This window comes from Ceratotherium simum, chromosome 37 (genome assembly GCF_057802395.1).
Source record: "Ceratotherium simum simum isolate JZ-2026a chromosome 37, ASM5780239v1, whole genome shotgun sequence".
NCBI classification, from domain to species: Eukaryota; Metazoa; Chordata; class Mammalia; order Perissodactyla; family Rhinocerotidae; genus Ceratotherium; species Ceratotherium simum.
This window is the reverse complement of record NC_141936.1, coordinates 446,982-474,693: the sequence shown is the minus strand read 5'-3', so window position 1 is coordinate 474,693 and position 27,712 is coordinate 446,982. Positions and strand designations below refer to the sequence as shown.

The 27,712-nt window shown below is 44.7% G+C and overlaps 1 protein-coding gene across 2 annotated transcripts in view; it reads right to left on the bottom strand.

Moving 5' to 3' along the window:
- LOC101390058 (contactin-associated protein-like 4) overlaps window positions 1-27,712 on the bottom strand; it is a 166,777-nt gene that overhangs the window by 122,129 nt on the left and 16,936 nt on the right. For both annotated transcript variants that reach the window (XM_087424542.1, XM_087424541.1), the window contains exon 2: window positions 7,398-7,508. In XM_087424542.1, coding sequence (XP_087280668.1) covers window positions 7,398-7,508 — 111 coding nt within the window. The remainder of the gene's footprint in view (window positions 1-7,397; window positions 7,509-27,712) is intronic.

Sequence of the window (27,712 nt, the reverse complement as noted above, 5' to 3'; positions counted from 1 at the left end):
GAAAGAAAATGAAATAAAAGAGATCCACATTGAGAAGAAAGAAGCACAATTATCTTTATTCAAAAACAACATGATTGTCTGTGTAGACAGTCTTGTGGAATCTAAAAAATTGTACTAGAACCAGTATATGGTTTTATCAAGTTTACAACATGATTGTCTGTATAGACAGTCTTGCGGAATCTAAAAAATTGTACTAGAACCAGTGTATGGTTTTATCAAGTTTTCAGAATATAAAATCAATATACAAAAATCAATTATATTTCTTTATATTAGCAAGGGACAGGAGGAAATAAAATTTAAACAACCATTTGCAAAACATGAAAAAATACAATACACTTAGGGGTAAATCTGACAAAACTTGTACAAGGGGTGTATAGCAAAGAGTATAATGTATTGCTAAGAGATATTATACAAGACCTAAATAAATGGAGACATGTACTGGGTTCATGGATTTGAGGAACCAATGTTGTGGAAATGTCAATTATTCCCAAACTGATCTCTACAGTCAATGTAATCCCAATGAAAAAAACCCTCAGAGGGTAACTTTTGTAGAAATTGACAAACGTTGTAAAATTCATAGGGAAACTCAAAGGACTGAATAGTCAGAACAACTTTGAAAAAGAACGACTATACCACTTAATTACTTGATTTGACTATTTATTGCAAAACTAAGTACATAAGATAATGTGGTGTTCAGTAAAGACAGATCAGTGGAGCAGAGAAGAAGAGCCCAGAAGCTGACTCTGTGGTATGTGGTCAATCACTTTTTCACAAAGGTGCTAAGACAATTGAGTGGAAAAGGATAGTCTTTTCCAAAAATTGTGCTGGAACAACTAGATATCCATATATTTAAAAAAGGACTTTGTTCCATACGACACACCATATACATTTTATTTCAAAATGGATCATAAACCTACATATTAAAGCTAACTATGGACAACAAAGACGAAGACACAAGAGAAAACTGTTGTGACCTTAAGTTATAAAAATATTTTAAACATGTTACCCCAAAGGGCTATTTCTTAAAAAAATGATAAATTGGTCTTCCTCAAGATAAAAACTGTCACTCTGCAAAAGACACTCTTTAGAGAACAGAATGAAGCAAGCAACATACTGAGGGAAAATACTTGCATCTGCAGCTCACACATCTGAATATAAATAGAACTCTCAATACTCAACAATTACAAAATAACCCAATACGATACTAACAAAACACAGGCAAGTTTTGAACAGATGCCTTTCCAAAGAAGATAACAACAATAAACCATGAAATAATGTTCAGTATCATTATTCATTTGGGAAATGCAAATTAGAAACCCCTGCATATTAATTAGACTGTCTGAAACTAAGAGAAATACAGAACCCAGGGGTTGGAGAGGGTGTGGGGCACCTGACTTGCCAGCACAGCTGGTGGAAATGTAAAATGGCAAAAGTCACTTCAGAAAACACTTTGGCAGTTTATTAAAATATTAAACTTCACCTACAGCTTTAGTCAGTAACACCACTCCTAGGAATCTGCCCTAGAGAAATGAAAACACGTCCACACAAGCCCTGGACGGTAACGCTCAGAGCAGCTTAATCACAGCATCCCCAGACCGAAACCCCTGGAATGCCCTTCCACTGGAGCATGGACATACAAATGGCGTTATATTCATACAATAGAATAATACTCAGAAATTAAAAGGAGTAACTAAAACACCAGAAAAACATAGATAAATCTCGAAAAATGTCACACTAGCCAGAAGAATCCAGATTCAAAAGAGTATATAATGGAAGATTCCCTTGTGTTCTACAACAGGACAGACTGTTATAAGGTGATGGAAATCAGAACAGTAGCTGCCTTGGGGGTGGGGGTATGGGCACAGGGTGGAGGGCACTGTCTAGGGTGAGGGTGTCTTTAAGTACATTCTTTGTGAGGTGATTACATGGGTGCATACATTTGTCAAATTAAAGATGTTAATAAAATAACAATATTGGAAAAAAAATATTGAAAATTTCCATCTTGGGAACATTGAAATTTATAGCTGCAGAGTCCTGTGTTCTCTTTCTTTAAAGAAAAGAGTGTTTTAAAATCACTCATCATTTTTAGTCTGTAGGAGCTAAAAGGGAAAAATAACAGAGAGAAATGCACTCCCTTTGCAACTATAACAAGGCATATTGTCAGCACGCATAGACACAACGCGACCGAGTAGGATAATGTAAACGTCTGAAATACGTTAACGGTGTATTTGGACATCTTGAAAATCTTTTTTCTTCAAACCTCAACAATGTGGTTATGTCCTCAATGCTAAATGCATTTCAGATTTAGAGGAAGACCACTTTTAGTGAGAATTGAAATGTTAAACATTGGGGCAGCAGTAATCTTAGCCACTGGTGTGACACCTCCTCTCACTTTGAGGATATTTGAAATCTGAGAAGGTTTCAGGATAACAACGGCTCCACACGGCTGGAGGAAAAGAGAAATCTCTAGGCAACTTGTGTTTTTGTCCTGCTGTTCAAAATTCTGTTACATTTACAGTAGCCTGGTGTTTCTCTTGAAATAAACTCCACACGAGATTCAAAGAAATAAACATTACCACAGAGACTGCTGGTTCCTCAGGTTATGAAAGACCAGTGGTACGAACTGGGCTGAACCTGCAGTAAACTTCATCCAGGGATCAATGGGGTGTTTGCTGCTCAGATGCTTCTGTGTCTCTAGAGTAAGTGGAAAGGTCCACGAGGCCCCAGTCCCTCTCTCATACCCTGTGATGACTAAGCAATGACCTTAGGGTAGACGCCCAAACATTCATCAGCTGAGGCTATTGCATGAAAACAATTATCTAATGCACATGCTGGACTTAACTCAGCAACGATCATGTGTACTAAATAAGCCAAACATTCATCTATTTGTTTCAATCACTCTAAAGTCAATGATTGCTGGAAGTGTTTATTGCCCATGGAGAAAATCCAGAAGTCATTAATGATTTTAGGCTGGCCAGGCCCAGAGCTGGTTAGAGACTTTCCCTGGGGCCACCTTTGTCCAGTGTGTCTGGAACGCCCACTGCTGCCTTCCTGTGTTCTGGGCAGAGGGACATTTTCTCTGCATCCATCTTCCTCCAGAGGACCCAGCAACCCAAGGGACAGGGGCAGTGACAAGGAGCCTGGGCTGATGCCCTTTTTAGCCAAAATTGAAGATTTTACCCTTTTAGCCAGGTAAAAGAGAATTATAGAAAACCATGCATTGGCTCCAGAAAGTGCTGTGGGGAATCAGAATTTGCCACCCCAAAATGTCTCTTTGGTTTGATTATTTTTAAGAACAAAAGACTCAGGAAGAAATTTTGACCTTCTCCCTAACTGCCTAAAAGAATTTAAGATAGAAGGCCTGTTCCAAGAAGGATCTATAGATAACTATAGCTACCATATCTACCATAGATGTCTACCAAGATAACTATAATATGAAATAAACCAGGTGTGACAAACAGAGAAGAACCTAGCAAGGCCCATTTGATCAAAGTCCTCTCCATGTCTCATTGCCTCTGCAAGACATGGCAAACATTTGTTTGCTAAACATTGGCTTTTCCATCTCCATGTAAATTGCCTTCCTCTCCTTTGAAGTCCCAAACCACTCCCCCAACATCCTCCTTTGTCTTTAGCTGAAGATGGTATTTAAGGTGGTGGCTTTGGCCATTTTGGCGAGTTACTCAGTTTTCCTGGGTTTCTCCCATGTATACATGTTATTAAACTGTTTGGTTTTCTCCTGTTATTCTGTCTCACGTCAATTTAATTCTTAGATCAGCCAGAAGAACCCAGAGGGTAGAGGAGTATTTTCCCTCCCCTACAGTGCTATGCAATCATCTTGTAAAAAGAGAGTTTTTTTCCCTTTTCTTCTTTTGTTGTTCATGCAAACAAGTGCCTAAGAAGGTCTCACTGACACAGATGATGCTGTTGCTGCAGCAAGCCCGTCTGCATTCCACACACGCTGCCTTATTTTCAGTCCTGTGATTATTTCACATGTCAATAATGCACAGAGACTGCTTGATTAATACGGTGCTTATGGTGAAAGAGCACACACTTTATTTAAAGAGATATATTAAAATTCAAGGTGTACCTATACCCTGTGCGTGGAAATCGTGAATAAAGGGAGAGAAACATTCATTCCCATTAAAGCATCACAGGTGCTGTCACTGAAGCATCGTTATGACTGCTGGGTAATTCTGGATTATTCTTTCTGAGCTATGAAATCTCTCATGGACAAACTGAATTCTTTCTACCAAGGAAAAGAGATGAGTCCCTGTTGACAGCAAGACGACTCCGCAGCCCACCTTCAGGCAAGGAGACTGTGTTGTCAGTGGCGCCCACCTCCAGGGAGCGTTGGCTCCTCTCCCTCCAGGAGAAGGGATGTGTTACTCTGTCTGTTCCCTCCCATGCACTGGGGGTATTATCACAACCCCATCCCAATCCCGCCCTAGAACAGAGATGTTAAAGCAGTGAGTGGTCTCCATAGAGACAACTATTTCTGGCTCCTCTAGCTATGAGGGTCCCAGGCTTGCAGTGGGAAGACCTAATGTCTTAGGAGTTTCTGACTGTAAGTAGTTTACTTATGGATATAGTTATTTCTGTTCAGATCACTCGTATAGCCATCATTCACAGCCTGATTGACACCAAATGAGAGATGTTAAAACAGTAGAAACACTGGACAGCCTTCAATAACTCACTCCCAATTTGCAATTCTTTTGTGAATGCTGCAGGCTATCAGGAGGGAGAAAAAAAAAAACCAATCAAAAACAAAGAATTAGCAAGTAAAAGATAATTAAAATGGGCAGTTTTAAACTTAACATGCAAATAAAATTCATTAAGTTTGATATCTTGCTTCATTATGAGCTGCAGGAAAATAAAGAAGGAAAAGGATTTCCATTGATGGAAAATCCTGAGGCTTGTAAATCCTGGTGGGAAATATGATTTTACCCAACCACAGTGAATATATTCGCTTGTCATTTACTGAAAATATAGACAAGCTGGAGATAAATTTACTGATTTAAATATAGTATCCCTTCTCATTGTGAAAACTTAGCAAGTAATTGATTGAAATACAGACTTTTCTGTTTTCTTTTCAAAAGAAAAATATTATGTTTCTCCTAAACTGAGTACAAGGATTAGGATTCAAATGAGAATAAACATTGAATTTTCCTAAAATATTTCTTCTTTTATTGTATTTTATTGGCACAAAAATGTCCCACCCTCTTTTTCTTTTACTGTGACAGTTTTGGATAAATCCAGCTTGTCATCAAGAAGAGCCTGAGGAGGTTCTAATCTAATCTTCCCTAGTGTTTCAGGGATCATGTAAATCCACTTAGAGAGAGATTAGAAATTCAGAGAGAACAGGGCTCCATAAGTATCATTTAAAGTAAAGCAGGCCACCATCTTAAGCAGGTGTGTGGGATTGTACATTCAAGTGCATTTCTAAAGAATGGAGGATACCAAGTTTCCATGGTGGCAACAACCCTTGTAATCTGGTCGGGGGGGCTCGGGCATGCAGCATGGATAGGAGGCAGTGATGAGGGGAGAGAGGGGCTGAGGGGTGCTGGCAAGGCTGCAGAGGAGGCTGCCTGCTTGCCACCAAAAACCGTTTGTCTGGGGGAAGCTGGGGGCATTGATTACATGCACAACAAAGTGATCACACTACGAGACGACCGTGTCCACACCATCATTGACCAGCACCGAAATATTGGCTACGTGGAAGGCGGGGCTCTCATCTGTGCTTGCTCCCCTCACAGAGGCTAGACACACCTGCCTTCAGCCACCTCTTCCCCTAATGTTACCCCTGCAATAGTGAAGCAAAAGGAAATATAAAACAATCATAGAAAAGTGTCACAACATTTTTAAACATCTATTTTGTAATAAGCACTTGGGCGAGAGTATCTATCTGTCCATCTATCTATAATGGAAATCTAAAATACCTAAGAAATCGTATGTGAATTATGTTTTTTTATGTTGCAAATGTTCACTGTAATAAAGTGGTCAAATGCTGAGCACTAAGGACAACAAGAAGCTTAAAAAAGGAGCCGAGAAAGTGATTAGAAGGCGGGGTGAAGAGCAAAGTACCGATTCCAGGTCTTCTTTGTGTAGCCGTGCTTTCCACAGGTATTTCCTGTGCTTTTCCCTGGAATTTACGCACAGACTTGCACCTCAGCATTTCATGGCAAGGATCACAGTGATGCCTTCCCCATGACTGGAAGTTTTGTGGTTTTTTCTTTCCCAGAGCAATTTAAGATGCAGTTTTCTGTGGTTCTCAAAAGTATGGGCACCTGGTACACACTCCCAGAGCAAAGTCTCCATAGATACAGACAGAATGGCCCTAATGAGCTGTGAAGGTAGCTTTCAATTCCCATTCCTCCACGAGAGAGATGTTAAAGGAAGAAAATTAAATAATTTTTCTTTTTTTAAATTGGCAAATATCTTTTTAGAATGCTTTTCTAGGCTTCTGTCATAAGCAGAATAATCGTCCACCAGAGGTGTCCACTTTCTATTCCCTGGAACCGGTGACTATGTCACCTTATAGGGCAAGAAGGAATTCAGGTAGCTAATTAGCTGGATCTGAGATTATCCAGGATCATCCATGTGGGCCCAGTGTAATCCTGAGGGTGTTTAAATGGAAAGAGGGAGGTAGAGGAGTCTGAGAGATGGCAGCAGGAGAAAGACTCCACTGGCTGTTGCTGGTCTGAAGATGGAGGAAGGGACCACGAGCTCAGGAGTGCAGGTGGCTTCTGGAAGCTCAAAAAGGCAAGAAAACAGACTGTCCCCTGGAGCTTCCAGAAGGAACCAGCCTCGCCAACACCGTGATGTTAGCCCAGTGAGACCCATTCCAGTCCTTCAACCTTCAGGACTGGAGCATAGTAAATTTGTGTTGTTTTAGCCACTACAGTTTTAGTGGGATCTGTTATAGCAGCAATAAGAAGCTTATACACCTTTCAATTTCTTTGTTCAACTTGAAACAGATGAATAATTAAATAATCAGGGCTAATGTACCCATAAAAGTGAATATTTGTGATAGAAAAAAATATTTTCCTAGATAAATGACTTGGTATATGCAAAGGTGTTTAAATATTTTCATGGTGAAATGATTGTAAAAATGTTTATGTGAGTGCAAGTCACAGCCATTTCAGCCATAATTAGCTCCATAGTCCCAACGTGCAGGAGAGAAACCAGCTTTGCCATTCTTGGTGATCAAAGATATACAATATCTGCACACCACAAATTTCATATGGAAGCATGCCCGTAAATCCGTTTAAATATTTGTTTGGAATTTTATTTTCTGTACAATACATAATTCACTTGTAATACTTTATCAAAAGAAATACAAGAATTGTTGAAAATCAATGAGCTCACCACGATCAATAAGAGGTAGGAAGCCGACTCACCATCTCTTCGGTTAAGTCTTGCAAACCCAGGACTGTGGCTGCTGGACAGTTCTGAGGAGCTGCTGAAGGATGATGGGGGCAGGGCAGATACTAGTGGCTCGTCACAGTTATCTGTCGGGGGAAAACACCGAATTCAGGTTAACACACTCGTTATCGCCCTTTGCAAAGTGGTAACCTAAAATGCTGCAAACTCCAGAGCAAACCCAGTGTGAACGGAGAAGGGCAGACATTAGAAAACTATAGGATGTCCACTGTGACTGCTCCTGCTGACCAGACAGAACAACGAGGGAGGAGGGGTGAAGTGCCTAAAGAAACAGGAGAATGATGTAATTCATAGACAAAGGAAAGTGCAAAAGTAATAACACAGTCAACAAATCAGAAACAATAAGATTTAACAAAGAGGCTGGGTATATGATCAATATACCAGTATGAATCACCAAAGGTGATGATAGGCCAAAATGGTTAATGTAAAATAAAAAAATAGCCATTTATAATAACAACAAAAATATAAGGTACCTGAGAATGTTTCTGAAAAGATATTCAAGATATAGTGGAGAAAATTGTAAAATCATAAAAGTTTATTGACAGACAGTACGTAAGACCTATGTAATTGGAGAGATATGCCATATTGGTGAATAGCATAATCATCTCTTTGATGCATCAAGATGGCCTGCTACCGGGCCTTAGTAGAGACTGAACGCTTAACCATGGGCCGCCAAGTTACCATGCAGCCTGGGCTGCCCGTCATGAAGTGGGTTATCTGACTCACCAAGCCACACAGTTGGGTGTGCAAGCAGCATTCCATTATCAATGGAAGTGCAATGTATGAGATCGGGCTCAAGCACACCCTGAAGGCCCAAGTAAGTTACATGAAGAAGTGGCCCAAATGCCCATAGTCCCCACTCCTGTGACACTCCTCTCTCCCAGCCTGCACTGTGGCCTCATGGGGAGTTCCCTGAGATCAGCTGACAGAGAAAGAGAAGACTCAGGCCCGGTCTACGATGGTTCTGCCTGATACACAGGCACCACCTGAGAGTGGACAGCCGCAGCCAACAGCCCCTTTCTGCAATATCCCTGAAGGACGTGGTGAGGGGAAGTCCCCCCACTGGGCAGAACTTGGAGAAGCACACCATGGGCTCAGCAACATGGACTTCTACTCACCAAGGCCAACCTGGTCATGGCCACTGCTGGGTGCCCAGTCTGCCTGCAGAGAACAGCACTGAGTCCCTAACCGAGCTGTGGCCACTGCTGGCCCCACTCCCTGGTGATCAGCCAGCTTCCTGGTAGCAGGTTAATTACACTGGAGGGCTTCCATCATGGAATGGCAGCATTTTGTTCTTCCGGGAACAGGCATTCTGGATACAGATTTGCCTTCCTTGAACACAATGCTTCTGCCAACACTACCATCCATGGGCTTACAGAATGGCTTATCCGCCACATGATATTCCACACAGCATTGCTTCTGATCAAGGAATTCACTTCACAGCAAAAGAACTGTGGCAATGGGCCTATGCTAATGGAATTCCCTGGTCTCACCGTGCTCCCCATCATCCTGAAGCAGCTGGCTTGACAGAATGGCGGAATGGCCTTTCAAAGACTCAGTTACAGCACTAGCTGGGTGGCAATACCTTGCAGGCCTAGGCAAGGTTCTCCAGGGGGCTGTTCATGCTCTGACTCAGCATCTAATACATGGTGCTGCTTCTCCTACAGCCTGGATTCACGGGTCCAGGAAACCAGGGGTGGAAATGGGAGGGGCTCGCTAGTGACCCACCAGCAAACCTTTTTCTTCCTGTTCCTGCAACTTCATGTTCTGTTAGCCTAGATGTCTTAGTTCCAGAGGGAGGAAGGCTTCCACCAGGAGACACACAATGATTCCATTGAACTGGAAGTGGAAACAATCTCCCGGCCACTTTGGGTTCCTCATGCCTCTGAATCAACAGGCAAAGAAGAGAGTTACAGTATTGGCTGGGGGGATTGGTCCTGACCACCAAGGAGAAATGGTGCTACTCCTCCACAGTGGAGGTAAGGAAGAGCGTGTCTGGAATTCAGGAGATCCCTTAGGGCATCTCTTAGTATTACCACACCATGTGATTAAGGTCAATGGACAACTAAAACAACCCAATCCAGGCAGGACTAACAATGACCCAGATCCTTCAGGAACAAAGGTTTAGGTCACCCCACCAGGTAAAGACCACAATGAGCTGAGGTACTTGCTTGGGCAAAGGGAATACAGAACGGGTGGTGGAAGGTGGTTATAAATGCCAGCTATGACCAGGTGACCAGTTACAGAAAGGCGGACTGTAATCATCATGAGTGTTTCTTCTTTATTTTGTCATGAATGGTTGTCTGTGTGTATGTGTGTTTGTGTGTGTGTACATAGATAGATGGATATAGATAGATAGATGATAGATAAATTAAGCTATTGTATTTGTTTTCTTCCCTTTCTTATTCCATTATCATCTAACATAAGATGTATTAATAATATTCAATTTTATATCCTAGTATTTAAGTTACAGGCATCAAAGGAGAAGAGTAAACATCACCCAAGGACTTTGCATCCTCTTCTGGGGAAAGGGTTAACATGTTTTTGGTTATACAAAGGATAATTGTGTCATATTAGGTGAAAGTATGCCTTTGTTACTGTCTTTATTAGGAGATTACATCTGGTTTAAGGAGATGTGAACGGGTGCCAAGTCGACAAGTGGTGGACCGTGATGGTTAGTTTTATGTGTCAATTTGACTAGAATATGGTGACCAGCTAGTCAATCAAACACTAATCCAGCTGTTGCTATGAAGGTATTTTATAGGTGGGATCAAAGTCAATAATCAGCTGACTTGAAGTAAGGGAGACTGTGCTGGAGAGTCTGGGTGGTTCTGGTCCAACCAGTTCAAAGGCCCTAAGAGCAGCACTGAGGCTTTTCCAAGGAAGAAGAAATGCTACCTGTGCAGAGCGTCTCCAGCCTGCACCTAGACCTCCAGCCCGCCCTTCCTGGACTTGCCCAGCAAGACCCCAGAGTCATGTAAGCTGATTCCTTGCAATAAGTCCCTTAATGGGCATTTTCTACTGGTTCTGCTTCTCTTGTTGAACCCCGACTGTTACAAATAGGAGGACTCGGCACCGGGAACGATGCCTCTCCTCCCCACGTTGATCCATAAATTCAATGATGCCAGCGCAGATGTCAGTAAGCCCCACGGGGGAAAGGCGATGATGGAGAATTAGAGGGAAAGGATGGGCCACACATGATCCCTGAGTCTTCCAGAGTGATGAGAAAAACGAGCAGCTTTCAGAAATGTGAAATACAAATCCGGGAGGCACTCCTTGCCCCATCACTAAAGTGTACATTCATTGGGCGTGGGATTGGAACTATTCCACTCTGTACCTTCTGCAGAGACCAGTAGAGTCTTAACAGAGGATATAAACAAACACACTGACAATGTACAACTGGCACAGGAGGAGTCTGGGGGTTCACCATCATCCCAGACCAGTCATCCCTGGCACATATTCTGTCTGCCTGGGCTTATCTTAGGGAAAATGGAAGCTAATAGAAAATTCTGCAAGTTCTCCGCAAGAGAAAGTGAGATGAGTTGAGTGTCTCCTGTGGCTCCTCATCTCTTCAGCTGTACATCACCTGTCATCTGTCAAAGGTGACTATTGTAGGCTGGTTTCAATACTTATTATATGAAACATTCTTATACAACCTAGAACAATTAACCATCCTTTAGCTTCTTTGTAGAATAGCTTCAATTCAAAACAATCACGTTACTTACGAATATGTGCTATCATGTTATTTTGGTAGCATTGCAAGGTGATTTTTCAAACGGACTTAAAAAGTCATCCAGAGTTCAAGTTTTATATACACAGAGCTTAATGTGAAAGAGATAAGGCCTATTGAGATTCCTCTTTAACAGGCATAGAAAATAAATATTAAAGATAGTATCAAAAATCATTATTTTCATTATGACTGCTATGCAGATAGAAAATCCTCACAGAGAGAACACAGCATGAGGTCTGAGCAAGTGATCTGGAGGAGGAGATAGACTGGATCAAAGGCAGACTTCTAGTCTCCAGGCATGTGGCCGACGCACACGCCAAGGTGTGGACTGGCGCTCGGGTGCAGCAGAGGGCATGCAGACCAGACAGCGGCCCACGGCGCCCTGAGTGCCTGGATCCCAGGCAGAGCCCCTCAGCACGCACTTTTCACCCGCCCAGTAGGCAGCAAAGCTAGACCATTGCATTCTCTAAGTAGAAATAAGGAGGAGAGCAATGCACAGCCTCAAGTAACGCAGACATTAGTTGTATTAATAGGGTCCACGGTAGGGAGGCTAACACTGATCTTACTTCCGCATCCTTTTCATTTGAATGCAGACAGCATCTGTCTCTGCCCTTCTCAACTTTCAACACAGCAGCCAAGGCGGTTACGCCTTCATGGGGAGGCCCCTGCTCTGCCGAACCCAGACAGGGCCCGCATCTGTCCAGGGGATGTCTACACGGTGCCTGCATGGCCGTTCCCTCCCAGGCTGCACTGTCTGGGCCCAGCGGCCCCCACGTGCCCTCCTCCAGGTCCTCACTGGGATTCCACCTGCTCCAACCCACACACACCCTGTCCCCATCCCCGCTGGTCTCTCTCTTCCCAAGAGTAACAATAAATGTCTGTTATCTAAGATGCTGCATTGGGGTAGGTTGTTACTTAGCATTATTATGGCAATGGCTGACTCACAAGGCACTGTACAGCCCCCAGTGCAGGGGTGTTGGTGCCTCTCTGTCACCCTCCACTGGTGGGCACTGGGAGACCTTCTCCCTGTAGATCAGGGTGGTCTGGGGCGGGCAATTCTGAGGGTCATTCTTCTTGCTTCTTGGCAGGTCTGAGGGTGGCGCCTGGGGCCCAGACCTGGGACTTCCTTGAATGCAGCACACCATCTACTGGCCTCCCTTCCTCTGTCTGGCTCTGTTTTCACCCTCACTCCCTGGGGTCGCCTCTCCAGATGGTGTCTTCTCAGCCAAGACTCTGGGGTGAAGCACTGAGGTCAGAGCTCCAGGAAGGGGCTGTGCAGGTGGACACCCTGTTCAGGGGTAACAGGATCCTTTGGCCCCTGGAAAGTGAGGTGGTGACCACTCTGTCACATCTGGCATCCCACTTATAGAGAATCTTCATGGAGACAGCGGGAGGGGAGCCCTGGTTTCCTGGTGATGCAGATGCCAGGACAGATGACTGTCGGCGTGGTGAAAGACTGTGGAGTGGGCAGCTCAGGAACCTTGAAGACAGAACACGGCATCCACAGGGGTCTGCTGTGAAGGCTGGATGGCTGCGGCACCTTCCCCAGCAGAGTCGCCCTGTGGCAGAGCTACGGGGTGATGGCTGTGGGACCTCACAGACCTCCACACCATGGTCAGGCCCCCTAGAGAGGGAGGGTGCCTGGAACCTGGTTAGGGAGGTTCAAGCTGGCACCCTGGAGTCCTGGGCCTTCTGGGCTGGGAGGAGCAGCCCCTCCCTGTGACAGAGGACAGAGCCCCCCTTACCTGGAGGCCAGAGGTCACACCAGGCCTTGCTGGCCTTGTGTAAGCATCATCCTTCTCACCTTGGCCAGCCTCCCCACATTCTTCTAGATAATGACCAGGGTCAGATCCCAGCACACCACCAGAGGGAAATACAGAAAACAGCTTAAACCCAAGGAACACAGACCATCAGGACTCAGGGAAACAGGGGTGGATGGACCTGGAAGGACTGGCACAGGGTGGATGGTGACGGGGTTGGTGACCCAGCTGCGCTGGCCAAGGCTCCCTGCAGAGGTCCTGCACCCACAGACCCTGGTCTTCAGTGAGTGAGGTGGAGGCGCAGCACGGCCATAACCGTGCAGAGGGGTCAGCGGTCTGTAGACCAGAGCCCACACCACGGAGCTGGGCCAGTTGGGTCAGTGGAGGCAACTGTGACCCAGCAGTGGGGACGGGGCGGCTGCAGCCACAGAGGCAGCGACAGCTTCTCCAACTGGCGCCTGACCACAGGCAGGACCACAGCCCAGCGGTGGGGGGTCACATTCTGCCGCCGCCGGGGGACTCGCGGCCCCAGCCCCCTGCTGCAGTTTGGGTGACGGCGCTGAGAGGCGGTCGGTCCACACGCCCGGCAGAGGGGCCGCAACCCAACACCGCAGCCCAGCACGGCTTCCCCATCCCGCCTTCACCTCAGCCCCCCGCCCCGGGATTACCTTCCAGGAACCAAAGCCTCGGGGAGACGGAGGCAAACACCCCTTATTAATCTGATCACTACACGACTACACGCACACACCCACTTCTCTTTAATTACAGCGGTGACGTGACTCATAACTGCGGACCCATCGCCGAGCTCTCCCGCGGGCTGCGACGAGGTCAGAGCATCCTCCCCACGCGCCGCGGACGGCCATCCCAGCATGACCGCGCTCCGCACTCAACGAGGGACTCGGAACGCTGGGGAAACTGCGGATCCGGAGGAGAGTGAGGACGACGGAGCCGACAGCGGGGGAGACAGCCATCCCCAGAGAGGGCTTCAGGGTTCAGACGACGCAGTTCAGAAAATGCCCCAAACGAGTCTCGGGTCAGCGTCCTACACACAGCCCTGTGCCCCGCTGTCCGGGTGAAGATGGCCCGGTCCAGCACCAGGCCTCCCCCGTGGGTTCTTTGTCTGCAGCTGCATCCCATCCACCCAAAGCTCAGAGGCTGAACCGCACGCTCGGGCCGTCCCTGAGCCTCACGCTGGGCTCCACCCGGCCAGGGTGGGGGCTCGGCGGGCTCTCCCCAGGCTCGGGTGGGCGGGTGCAGCTGGCTCTTCTCACGCTCGCAGGCTCGCCCGGCTTGGGGCTGGTGGTGGCCGGATGAGAGGGGAGGAGGTGGAGGCCCAGAGTGGGCACAGTCCGTGGGCCAGAGCAGGTCCCGAGTTCATCCAGATTCGGGAACTCTTGGTAGACTCTTTCACTTCACGGAGGAGCGGAGAACTGGGGACATTCGCAGCGGATCCACCATGAATCTGGGGCCAGCTCAGGATGCTCGGTAGTAAAGCTCAGTTATTGTGACAGTGGAACTGCCGCGTTTGTGTGGAGAGCTCAGCGGAGGAATTGGCGAGCGGTTATTAACTGACTGCGGCCCAGCCCCCGCTCCGAGCTCTGCTCGTGGAACGGCCCTGACTGCCGGCAGGTGCACGTCCCACACTGGAGACGCAGGAGTGTGGTAGGGTGCGACCCCCTGGGCCCGCGTGCCCAGACCCAAGGCTGTGCCGCCAGCGACCTTCCCCCCAGAACCCCTTACCGCTCTCAACCCACAGCGTCTTTTCCCACCTGATGCTTCTGTCTGCACGTGGCTCTGGGGGCGCGTCAGGGAGCTCCCCTCAAGAACTCTCAGGACTGCCTAGACGGGAGAGAACGGCCACTCTGGGGGGATTATGCAGTGAGAGGAGGGAGACTAGTGAGCCTGGTGACGATGCCACGCTGGGGGATCCCCTGTCTCCACCAGTTCCCCTCACAGGAGGGAAGAAGTGATAACGAATCCCCACGCTCCTTTCTGCCACTCACATCCTTCCTTCTCTGTGGTTTTATAAACATTAAAAGCCAACGATGCCACAAAAAATGCTATTTAATGAATCTGAAGCCTTGAGAGAGAAGGCTGAAATGGCATTTGATTTCCAAACCAATAAAGATAGCAACTTAGAAAGAGAGTTACAGACCGTTTCACTCATAAATAACTGTGCAAAATCCAAAGGAAATATTAGCAAAATTAATTCAGTGGTAAATTAAATGTGATATGTACAAGAACTACATGGCTTTCACGCTAAGGATGGAAGAGTGTTTTTTTTTTTTTAATTAGTAACTTCATTAATAGATTTCAATGGAAAATTCCATTCAAAGAAGTTAAAATACTTTTGATTACATTTAATGTCTTTTCCTGGTTTTTTAAATGATCTCAACAAATTAGGAATATATGAATACTTCATAATATGATTAAGAGGATTTGTCCATTTAGGCATCAGTGTCATTCCAAATGTTTATCTCAAACCAACACTATCATCACCCTAACGAGGAAACACTAGAAATAATCTGATTAGAGGCAGAGGCAAAACAGGGCTGTATCCATCGACACCGGTATTGTTTAAGGTTATTGTAACGACATTAGGGAAACTGGAATATCCGTACCTACTGATGGAGAAACCCAAGTATTTAAACTTGAAAGTTATGATAAACATTAAAATAATTCAGTTAGAGAACTACAAAATTAATATAAAAAAAGAATGGCTTTCTAATATGCATGTAAACACCTGAAAATGTAATGGAAAATAACAATATCTGTTTATTAACAAAAATCCAAGAAATACACATAGGAGTATAGTAATAAACAAGAAATGTAGGTAAGTGGAGACAAACCCACTGTTTCTGACAGCAGATCTCACAGTTTAAGGATGCTAACAGGCTCTAAATAAATTGAAGCACTTGGCGACATCTCAATAAAATAGTGTTGGAAAATAAAGTTTACAAAGAATCACAAACATTAGAGCAAGCAGGAATTATTGGCAGTAACAGAACCTTTTGAAGTGAGATTGCTGAGACGCAGGTGAGGAGTTTCAGGGTGGAGAGTCTAGTGGTGCCTCTCCCATGTGGTCAGGCATGGATGTGGGGCAGCTGTGGACCGTCTCAGGCTGTAAACGCACAAGCACTTTGACTCCACGGTCCCAGCACTGCGAGGCTCCTGCAGTTCCTCAGGGAACTGAGAGTAGGTTCTACATTTGGTGCCAATTAATTGCGTGTATGCATGTATGCAAACACTTGTATGTGTGTACATATGCAATCATACGTGTGCATGTGCACGCCTGCAGACGTGCATGTGTGTGGTTACGGTGGGTCCACGTGTGGAGGAGCCACATCCTCCTGTCACCACACATCTGCTGTGCAGAATCTGGAGTCAGTCCCTTCACCAACCACCGCTGTCTGGAGTGAAAACAAGGCAGTGGAATCAGATCAGATATAAAAAAGCATTATCAAATAATCCAAATAATAAACTATGAGGTGTAAGATTTTAAAAAATGTTTTTAAAGAGTCCAATTTCAGAATTTCTAGTTGTTCTTAAAATATTACTTAGGCTTTATTTTGAAGAAATAGAAAATTGCATCTTTTTAATATGAGATATAATTTTCTCTGAGTCCATAAAAGTGAAATTCAACCTGAGGAAAACTACCACGTACAATTAAAAATCTGATGTTTTCTGAATTTCTCAATGAAACTAAAGCAAAATGTGGTATTGAGATAGACAGTCAAATGTGAGCACGTTAAAATGGAAGCTCCCGAAGGTAGGAATTGTCCCACGGCCGACCGTTCACTCCGGAGTGTGTGTGGAAAAGAAATAAAAGTATAAAAAAACACAGAAAACTACACACACAAATAAATCCAAGAATGTATTTTCTAGACTGAAAAATGAGCATTTTATTGCAAAACAGACTGTCCGTCCTGCATCTCCCCATCGTGTGTGTGTTAAAGTGAGCCACCACTCAGCTCATGGGAATAAAGAATCACAGATGTCCTTGACTTAAATGTGCCCTAATACAAGTTGAACAGTATAAAAACCTGAAGACACTTACTGCGAGTCAGACTGCCCTATACCACCAACACAAATTCCAGAATTAAAGGATCAGCGAGGACGTGAAGCAACATTGCTGGTGGGAGGGTGAAATGGCCCTCTCGAAACCCCTCAGGCTGTAGTCACTGAAGCCAGTTACCCTCATCTAACAAGTCTGCTAATGGACACGTTCTCAATAGAAAAGATCCTCCAGGTCCACCCAAAGACACGTAGGAACACTCACAGCAATATTATTCATGATATCCCCAAAATGGAGAAAGCCCACAGGCTCATTGCCTTAGAACAGATAATTAAGCTTGGGAGCAGTTACACAATGGAAACCACATAGAAATTTCCAAATTAACTTGCTACACAACGGCGTAGAAGCAGCAGCCAGACACGATGGAGAACAAACTCCATGACTCCCGTGTACAGGATCCCAAACGAGAGAACCTTTCTATGGTGACAGGAACTCCTGCGTGTCCCCATGGGCTCGGCTGCAGGAAGTGCTTCAGTCTCAACGTGGTGGTGGCTCCCTCAGTACCGTTTGTGAAACTCCCTTGTGTTGTGATTTCATGATTTGTGCACTTTTCTGTGGGTAGAGGCATTGTGTGTGGCTCCGACTGGCCCCTGAGTTACGGAGGAGACAATTACTCCACCTCCGAGGGCTCTGGGCTCCTACAACTAACAACCAAACATCAATGGACTAGGTGTGTAAAGGTCTAAAACGGGTATTTTAGAGAAAAAAAAGATTATGTGATTGAATAAAGCCCATCAAAATAGATAGCCAGTCAGCACTACACGCATTTGCTTAATGAATAAATGAAGAACATGTTCTTTTCTGTTAGCAAATCAATCAAGGTAGTTTAAATCTGGTTCATTTCAGGCACAATAAATCATTAACATGAGTCAAATTAAGTCTTGCAAATATCACCTTGGCTCCAGCAGGACCAGGTGAGAACGGAAGAGTGGGCAGTTCAGATGCCTCAGGCTCGGATTCCACCGACAGGTGCTCACGGACCAGCTCTCGTCTTAGCCAGCAGCCCCCACCTGCCAGCCACATGAAGCTGTGTCAAGGGCACATTAATCATACTTGAGATGAGATAAATAATGTCCCAGAAGTGTACCTGGGTATTTTTGTGAATAATCGCCAAACATATATTAAAAACTAAAATAACAGAATAACAGAATAGTACGTGAAAATTAGAATGAGAGAACTTTTAGTATATATTAAAAATAAAAACAGAATAAAATTGCAAGTACTGAGTACAAATGTCACTCCAGAGTCACCCCTCTCAGTGCTTGTCAGTTGACATGGCCTCCCAATGACCATAAGAAAGTCTGTGACTCAAATATACAAAAACACTAGTCAAGAAAAAAGCACTCTTCCTCTTCTCTCTGTCAGCAACCAGGCGGACTCACTTATGAAAAGGTAGAGTCGGTGTATTTATAGCTTTGCTGAGGAAGCAGATAAGTCCTGACCTTATGGGCTGTTCTTTGTAACTAGATATGTCCAGGGGTGCATTTTGGAACGTGGCTGCTTCATTCGCTGTGGACCTGGAGGCAGCAAGTGTTCAAACCTCTCCAGGCTGTGACCTCACAGAACAGAACCGAGGGTCCGGGCGCTGGAGGAAGGATGCTCGCTTTTCTCCTGGACTCCTCCGCTTGGCCTGCTAATGAGGGGGCATCTGTAACACCCAGGGACCAGGGCCACAGCCCAGTGACCTTCACGAACAGTGCTCATCTCCACATTCAGTGGGAGGAGTGGATGGAGAGGACATGACGGTCCCACAGGCCACACCCAAGACCCCCTTACTGATGCTGGCCCAGGAACCCTATAGCCTAATTCCCAGCCCCACACGTCATGCTGAGAACTGAGCGGGCAAGGGTGGATGTAAGTAGAATCGTAAAGCACACAGTTGTCATTGTAGTGGGTTGTGGGCTCCCATTTTGTGAATCCCTGCATGTCTACACATCAAGGACATACTTCATCCCAGACTTCCATTGGCATAAACTACACAACTCTGGGAAAGTGGCGTTTTTTCTAGAGGGATGTTTACACACCCCCACCCTAGCCAGGGGCCGTGGGGGGTCGTTGGTGGGGTGTTGAGATTTTAGTGACTGGAGGCAGAGAGCAGCCATAAAGACTGTCAGTAATGAGAGTGAGTCCCTCACAAAATATTTATACTAGAAGATTCTCATTTTTCTGCTTAAAGGAAGAAAAGTCAATAAGTACCCACAGCTCCAGAAAATATTTCAGAAGTAGCATTTTATGGAGGAAATTTATAAATTGAGTGAAGTCATAGAATTTCCAAATTTGCACAACTCTATGCAGTGGAAACATTAGAAACAGCTAGATCAGCATTTTGCAAACACAAAGGGGGTTTTAATACTTGCGTCAAAGTAGGGCTGGTGTCCAGAGCTGGCCTCATGGGTGGGACCCAGACCCCAAGGACTTGGGTCCCCTACAGCCCGGGACATGCTGTGAACCCAGCCTGGGGCTGTCAGTGTGGTAGGTCTGCCAGCGCATCTGACTCAGGGAGGGGATGGTTGTAGCCACACCACATGGTGTGCAAAGTAGACTGTTCTGTGGCTTCAGAACAGGCAGGACACAGGCTGTGGGCTTCAAAGATGAAGCATGAACTACACAGGCAGCTGCAGAAACCAGGAGCTGAGGGGAGAGATCCAGGTAGGGGCAAGGCTACCTCATCCACAGCTGCATAGAAGTCAAGTACTGCCAACACTCACCCCCACCCTCACACGTGTGCTCACACACTCACACACACATGTTCACACTCACAAATACACACGCATGCACACTCATCATGCAATCACACATGCACACACGTGTTCACACACTCGTGTGTGCACTCACACTCACGCATGCTGGCATACACTCACACAGTCATGCACACGTACACACCTGATCTCTCATACTCTGTTGCATGCACAGACACACAGATGCTCACACTCACACACAAACATACATGTGCACACACACATGCACACGCACACACTCACACTCTGCCCATACTGTATCGGGACGGCATTCAGCCCAGGAGGGTGACAGCAGTGTCTGAGGGACGTCCTGTGGTATCTGAGTGGCAGGACATCCCCCACATGACTAGCAGACTCAAAAGAGAAGGACGCAAGCAGCTGGAGATCTGTACCACTAATGACACAGAAAACAGCTTTGGAAACTCAACTGCTACATCTTATCATTTTAATCTTGCCCTAAATATGTGGCTTTAAAATAATTTAGCTATCCAAAATGACTTAGCTTGCTAAATTATAAACTGGAGAAATGGCTTGATTGTATAGATATTTACAATCTTAATGGCAAGAGTCACTGTCCAACTAACTTTGCCTTAAGCACCAGAATGACAGAACTCATACTTAGAACAGCAAATAAAGTATGCCATGTGTGGCTATTTCTGGTGATTGTTCACAAGAAGTACCAAATTATTCTCATCCTCATAAACCACAGTATATAATTGCATATATAGTAATGCATGATATAATGTAAATGGTGCAGTATTAAAAATGAATATAATTTGCAAATTTACATCATACTAATTTTGGCAATGTAATAGGTTCACAATATATTGAATTATAGCAGAATATAAGAATGGGACTTTGTCTATGGCATATTTCTCTACCACAAGAAATACAAAATAGCAATAAATTAGTAAAGTAAGGATAAACTTAAAGAAAAAGAGATGAGAGGACAAGAGAAACTAGAAGAGTGATTTCAGCACCTTACGATGTGTGTGCAGCATAGTTTCCTGATCGGAGAACTGTTAGCCAGACCCTCAGAGCTGTCACTCTATCCCAGGGAGGTGCTCAGAGAAGGAAGAGCTGGTAGCTGATGGGGCCTGCAGAGCTCCTGGATGCTCAGTAAGGGGGACCCCGGGTCCCACGGGAGGCGGTGGCAGGTGGAGACTGAAGATGAGAGGTGGGCTGAAAGTCTATTATAAATAGCAAGTCTCTCTGCTTCCTTGAGATGGGGAACTCCAGGCCCCTATCTAGCCAATCTGAACATTATTCTAAATCACCTAGAGGGCTTCTTAAAACATAGATTGCTGACGCCACCCCCAGTTTCTGATTTGGCAGGTCTGGGGTTGAACCAAGACGTGGCGCTTCTAATGAGGTCCCAGGTGATGCTGAACCTGCCAGTCCTGGGACCACCCCATGAAAACCACCGAGAAATCCACCTGGAGAAGCTGTATTATTCAATCAGAATTGTCAAGACGCAGAGAGAGGAAACTATAACCCATTGGCAAGAGGAAAAACAGTCCACAGAAGCAGGCACAGAGATGCCCCACATGTTGCATCTCTGGATCAGAGATTTTCAAATAGCTATAGTCCCTGTGTTAAGGATCTAGAAGAAAAGATGGACAAATATATGAATGGTGAGGAATTTCAGAAATCACAGAGATGAAATCTCAAAGAGTCCAAAGGAAATGTTAGGGATGGAAAGCAGGCTATCAGAGGTAAAGGGTTCGGTCAACAGGCTTACAAGCAGGTTGAACAGAGTAGAGGAAAGAATCAGTGAGCTCAAAGATAAATCAATAGAAAATACATAAACTGAAACACAATGTAGAAAAAAAGAGTAAAAAATGTGAGGCATTCAAGAGCTGTTGAAAAATATCAAACTCTCCAATCTATGTGTAGTTAGAGAATCAGAAGGAGAGAGAAACAAAGGAAGGAACAAATATTTTAACAGACAATGGTCAAGAATTTTCCACAATCAATGACAGAGAAGAAGGCACAGATCCAAGTATCTCAGATAAACCCAAACAGTATAAATAAAACAAAAATGTTTATAGTAGATGCATCGTAATTAAATGGCTGAAAGCCAAAGATTAAGTGAAAACCTTGAAGACAGCAGAGGGGAAAGACACCTTACACACCAAGGAAAGAGATGACCATGAGAGCAGAGCCATCCTCAAGGCCGACATTCTGGAAACCGTGGCGTGACGCGGCTGAAATGCTGAAAGGAAACAACATATCTACCCAGTTTCCTACTGAGCAGTAATGTCTTTCAAAAAGGAAAGTGAGGTAAAGACATTTTCAGATCAAAGAAAGCTGAATAATCCACTGCAGACAGACCTTCATGACAAGAAATTTTAAAGAAAGTTCTTCAGGCAGAATAAGAGTGATATCAGATGGAAATGTGGACCTACACAAAGAAATGAAAAGTGCCAGAAACAGTAAAAACGAGGGTTAATATAAAAGACACTTAATTTGTTTTAGTTGCTTTAAATGTAATTGACTGCCTAAAGCAAAGACAGAAACAATGTATTGTGTGGTTTATAAATATGTAGCAATAAAATGTATGACAAAAATAGCACAATGGATGGGAATGAGAAATGGAAGTACAGTTGTAAGTTCTTACAACTATACATGAAATAGTATAATATAGTTAGCATGCAGACTGAAACAAGTTAAACGTATATTGTAAACTTTAGATCAGCCACTATTTTCTAAAGGGCTATAGCTAATAAGCCTGTGGTGGGGATAAAATATAAACATAAAAATTATTCAATAGTGGGCTGGCCCCATGGCTTAGCAGTTAAGCGCACACGCTCTGCTACTGGCGGCCCTGGATCGGATCACGGGCACGCACCAACACACCTCTTGTCTGGCCGGCCATGCTGAGGCGGCGTCCCACATACAGCAACCAGAAGGATGTGCAACTATGACATACAATGATCTACTGGGGCTTTGGGGAGAAAAAGGGAAAAAAAGGAGGAGGATGGGCAATAGATGTTAGCTCAGGGCCGGTCTTCCTCAGCAAAAATAGGAGGATTGGCACGGATGTTAACTCGGGGCTGAACTTCCTCACACACACACACACAAAAATTATTCAATAAATTCAAAAGAAACCAGGAAAATAATTGGCTAGGATAGCTTTGAAATTGCAGAAGAGAAAACTGAATTCAAGAATTGCTTTTCTGGGGGCCAGCCCAGTGGCGTAGTGGTTAAGTTTGCACTCTCTGCTTCAGTGGCCCAGTCTTCACAGGTTCGGATCCCAGGTGTGGACCTACACACCACTCATCAAGCCATGCTGTGGCGGCATCCCACGTACAAAAGAGAGGAAGATTGGCACAGATGTTAGCTCAGGGCCAATCCGCCTCACCAAAAAAAAAAAAGAATTGCTTTTCTGCGATCATGCCACTTTGCCTGACCCTGCCGCCAAAAGGCAGGCTGAGCCAAGACCACTCAGTATCTGCTTGGTAGACAGACTGAGAATACCAACGTCAGCTGCATGAGGGCAAGAAAGTCGCATTGACGGCACCAGCCTTGCAACCAGACCAGCCTCTGACGGAAATCCAGTGCTTAGTGAATACCGCCTGAATGACCGCGTAATTTATTCTGTTGCTTTGTCCAGCACTTCAACTTTCTCCCCTGAATTCCTGGGCAAAGTAGTTTTCATTGTGTGACTATTGTGGAGATCATCATAATCACACTTTGAAGCTCTGCTAAAGCAACGGTGAACTGCTTAATTTTTTTAAAAACCCACAGTAATTAAGAAAGAACAAAAGAGTGAGTTTTCAGTAATGAAATCATTTGAATATATCAACAGTTGATATATAAGAAGGGAGACTTTTAAATGAAAATCAGTGGAATTTTTGGTGATGCATTTTTTTTAACCTCTAATAGCTTTCATACGGTCATTTAATGTTAGAGAGAAAACCTGTGAGATGTTTAAAGCTCGGGTGGGTCCTGTGATGTTTCAGTGTTGGGAAGAGGAATAGCTCTAAAATGCCTCGAGGGGACTCGGATGCAAGAACTAACCTGGGATTTGTCACACATTTATATTATACAATATAATCAGAGTAATCTTCCCCTGTGACATCACCTATTCTTTTTAGCAACTACATTATCAAATTTACTTCAGAGATATTATTTCTGTTTTCACATTTTTAGGGTAAAACCTAGGTTACATGAGAAACTATTTTTCCATTCTTTTAGAAAGATCTTTTTGATATATTGAACACTATCTGGAATATAAAATAAGTTGAAGAAAATAACTGCAATGCCTGTAAGCCAAGGAACTGCTGATATGAGAATAGGGTGACAGGTCATTTTAGGAATGGGGAATGTGCTGTATCCAATGAACAAATGGAAGGTTCTGGAGCTAATCTAACTGCCTCTGAGGATGGCGCTCCAGGCACCATCTTCTTGGGACAGTTCCTGGAAGTGACACCCTGCCATGGAGGGTTGTGTCCTCCTGGTCAATCGTTTTCCATGGACAGAGAGAAGCTGGATTGCCCAAAGGCAACTAAAATCAGTTTGTTCTCAACAAGAATGTTTTCCAAAGACCATTGACACAATCTTTCTAATTCTGTTGAAAGAGAAATCCACAATCAGCAACTAGAAAGGAGATGACAAGCTTGCAGCTCTGAAACCACACCCAGTGTCTGGGTGATGGACCACGTCCTGGCCCTGTGGGCTGTAGGCTCAGATGGTTCTTAAGGTGGAACATGATGAATTAGCAAGTATTTCAGTTTATCTGCAGGAGGCACCACTGCAGGTGACATTACCTGGAGGTCACCTGTGGGTCCACAGGCACAGGGGACGAGCCACAGCGAGGTCTCCATGCAGGACCCAGCTGACCCCACAGGGCACCTGATGCTGGGCCGGCCCTGCAGAGGCGCCCAGAGTCCGAGCAGGGGCCCGGTCTCCGTGACCCGCCCCCTCGCTGACCAGTAATCAGCTGGGCAGCCCTGGAAGGGGTGGGAATACAGCGAGGCGACTCCTTTCAGCCAAGGGGGATCCTGAAGAGAGATGCCCGCTGAGGACTGGGCCAGCAGCCGGGGAAAAGCCCTCCATCCGAGAAGGTCGTGTGGACAGCCAGTCCCCAGTTCACCCCACGGGCTCCCACGGCAGCCCTTCTCCAGTGTGGGCCTCGGGGACCCCAGGGAGCTGGGGACGTGTGATGGCAAAGCTATCTGGGTAATAATTCTAAGATGGTGTTTGCCTTTTCACTCATTTCCTAACAAATCTAGCATGGCGTTTTCCAGTAGCTGCATCGCATGTCCCCTCAGCTGTCTGAAAAACCCGCTGGAGGCCCCTCCTCCAGCGGCACGTCCTGTGAGGCTGGGTCGCTGGCTCGCCAGGACTGGGTGCCGAAGGGTGAGGCGAGCGCAGGTGAGGCTGAGCTGTGGCGCAGGCCAGACAGGCGGGAAACCTGCGGCAGGGACGCCGCGCCGTGCTCACTGCCGCGTCCCGCTCCACGCCTTCTTCTCTCGCTTTGGAAAACACAGATGTTTGTGAAAAATATGCTCTTTACGTTAAACTGTCATGGCTTTACTGTGGTTATTTTACGTGAGTTAATAACTATTTTAGGACATTCCCAGCTTTAACGTCGACTGTGATAAATACCCACAGATGTGACCCTAGAAACAGGAGCTGTCTGGGCCTCGATTCCTGAGAACCACCGACTCCCGAGCCCAGCACGTTGCGAACGACTATTTTATGCTGTTGGGTCCCGTTCGTTAGTGTCTTTTAGCTGAAAGTTCTGTGACTTTACATAATCAAACAGGCAAATATTGAGTAAACACCAAAGTAACTTCTACAAAATAATTTCACTTAATTATTAAATTTATTGAAAACTATATGCCATTTCCATCACAAAGCAGAAAATTAAATCATTTTAAAAAGGGTCCCTGTTTGTAGAGAGAGCAAAATTAGATTACCTTTAAATAGAGGGCCTCTTAGTTCGCACTAAATGAACTTATGTGAACAAAACAACTACGGCTATTTACATGTTCTATGTTGTTTTCATGAGGAAACAGCTGAGAGATGAAAATTTACCTGAAGAGGCTACTTGAGACAATTTTCTTTAGCTCTTCCCAGGAAGATAGCAATAAAAAGTTGAAATACTATTTTTACTCAGAAATCAACAGAATTCAGAATGTGTAGAATCCTACGGCATATCTTTTATTTTCCTGTGTAAATCTGAACCTATATCCATAAATTTTAGGAATTATTGGGGCTTCCAAAATTAAATTCATCTATAGGAATATTCTGATCTCTCATGGGAGATACGGCTATTATATGCTTATTGAACTTATACTAAAACAATAAGAAAAACAAATTCACGATGCCTTATTTTATTAAATGTTTTATTCCATTTAAAGGACTATGCAAGACAGCTGACAATTTGAAAGCTTCTCAAAAGTTTAATGATAATGATTATTGCTACACCATGTGATGATAGTAACACCCTCTGGAAATACATCCCCTTGTCAGTAAAAGCCCTGATTATGATGTTCTGGATAGGAGAGGAAGATGAAGGTCCCTAGACCGAGTTGTGAGTCATAAAATGCGATGTTGGGAGGGACTGTAAAGAGAAAGGTCACAACATTCTTTTGATCTGATGCGGGTAGACACACTTTCTCACACATGAGTATTTTTTCTCTCTTTTTGCCATAATGATTTTTCAACCAAGAAATAATTTTTTCAATTGATAAGATGTGCTCTTTTTTTTGAACATGAAGGAATCGTTACTAAGAAATCACCAGTTATCTGATTGATAAAGCTGCTAACTTTCTGGCACTGTTGTAATAATCTTATCAAGAGCACAGTGGTCTCCTTCAGCTGTGTAGATGTTAAAAGCACGAGTTAAATGCTGTCAGCTAACCCAGAACCAGCCATCTTCTTCTTTCGTGTTAGCATCACACAGCTTAGATCCCACAAGCAAATGAGCATTCCAGAAGGAAAGCATGCCAAGCCGGGAGAAAGACCCCAACTGATGATATTAAGTGATCTCATCCAGCAACACACAACATATGAAAACACTGTCATTTTTTTAACATAAATACTTTAAATAACAATGGATAAAAGCTATTCAATTTGTATCCTATCCAGTAAAATCATAATGCAGTGAATATGGACTTTCTTTCCAAAGAGAAATAATCCATCTCGTGATTCAATTGCAACATTGAAAACATCCCAACCTATACATTCTATCACATCCTGGTGATTTCCTCCACATTTTAATGTCTGTAACTTGGGCCCATTTTTAACAATGTATGGAGGTAAACACTTTCTACCTCCCTCACCAGATTCAAGCTGCTTTGATCTCGCTTCCCCTCCTGTCTCATGGCTCTACCACCTCCTACTCGGGACCTTGGTACAATCTGGAATTTTAGTTAAGATGATGGACAACGCTGAACTTCACCAAGCCCGTGACCCTGGAAACAGACACCCCCCGCCCTTCCTGTTCTGGAAACTGCTCTTACAAAGAACTCCTTTCCCACTGAGGTAGCTGAGACACTCCATGCCCCCTTCACCTGGGACGCAGACTCTCCAAAGTCCTCACTGATGGTCAGTTAGCTGAACTGCTGTCCCCACTGATCAAGGGAACAACCTGCTTAATAACCACATCTTGGCTCTGCTCCTCTCCTGCGCCCAGGCCCTGCACTCTGCATGGCCTGCCTGACCAGCAGGGGCCCCTCCCGAGAACAGGGGCCTCTGGGAAACGTTCTCCACCCACTGACCCATCAGGTCACCCAAGGCCCCACACTCACTCCTTCCAGCCAGGCTGACTCCTCCCCTAAAGGGAAAGCCCTCTGTGCCCTCTGTAGACACCATCTATGACAATAACCCTTGTGATAAAGTCTGTCCTGTCTTAGTCAAGATTTGTTTTTTATTGGACACCATAAAGTTATTTTTAATATTAAAAACACACTTAAACATAAGATTTAGTTTTCTTATTTATTTTTTCTGCACAATT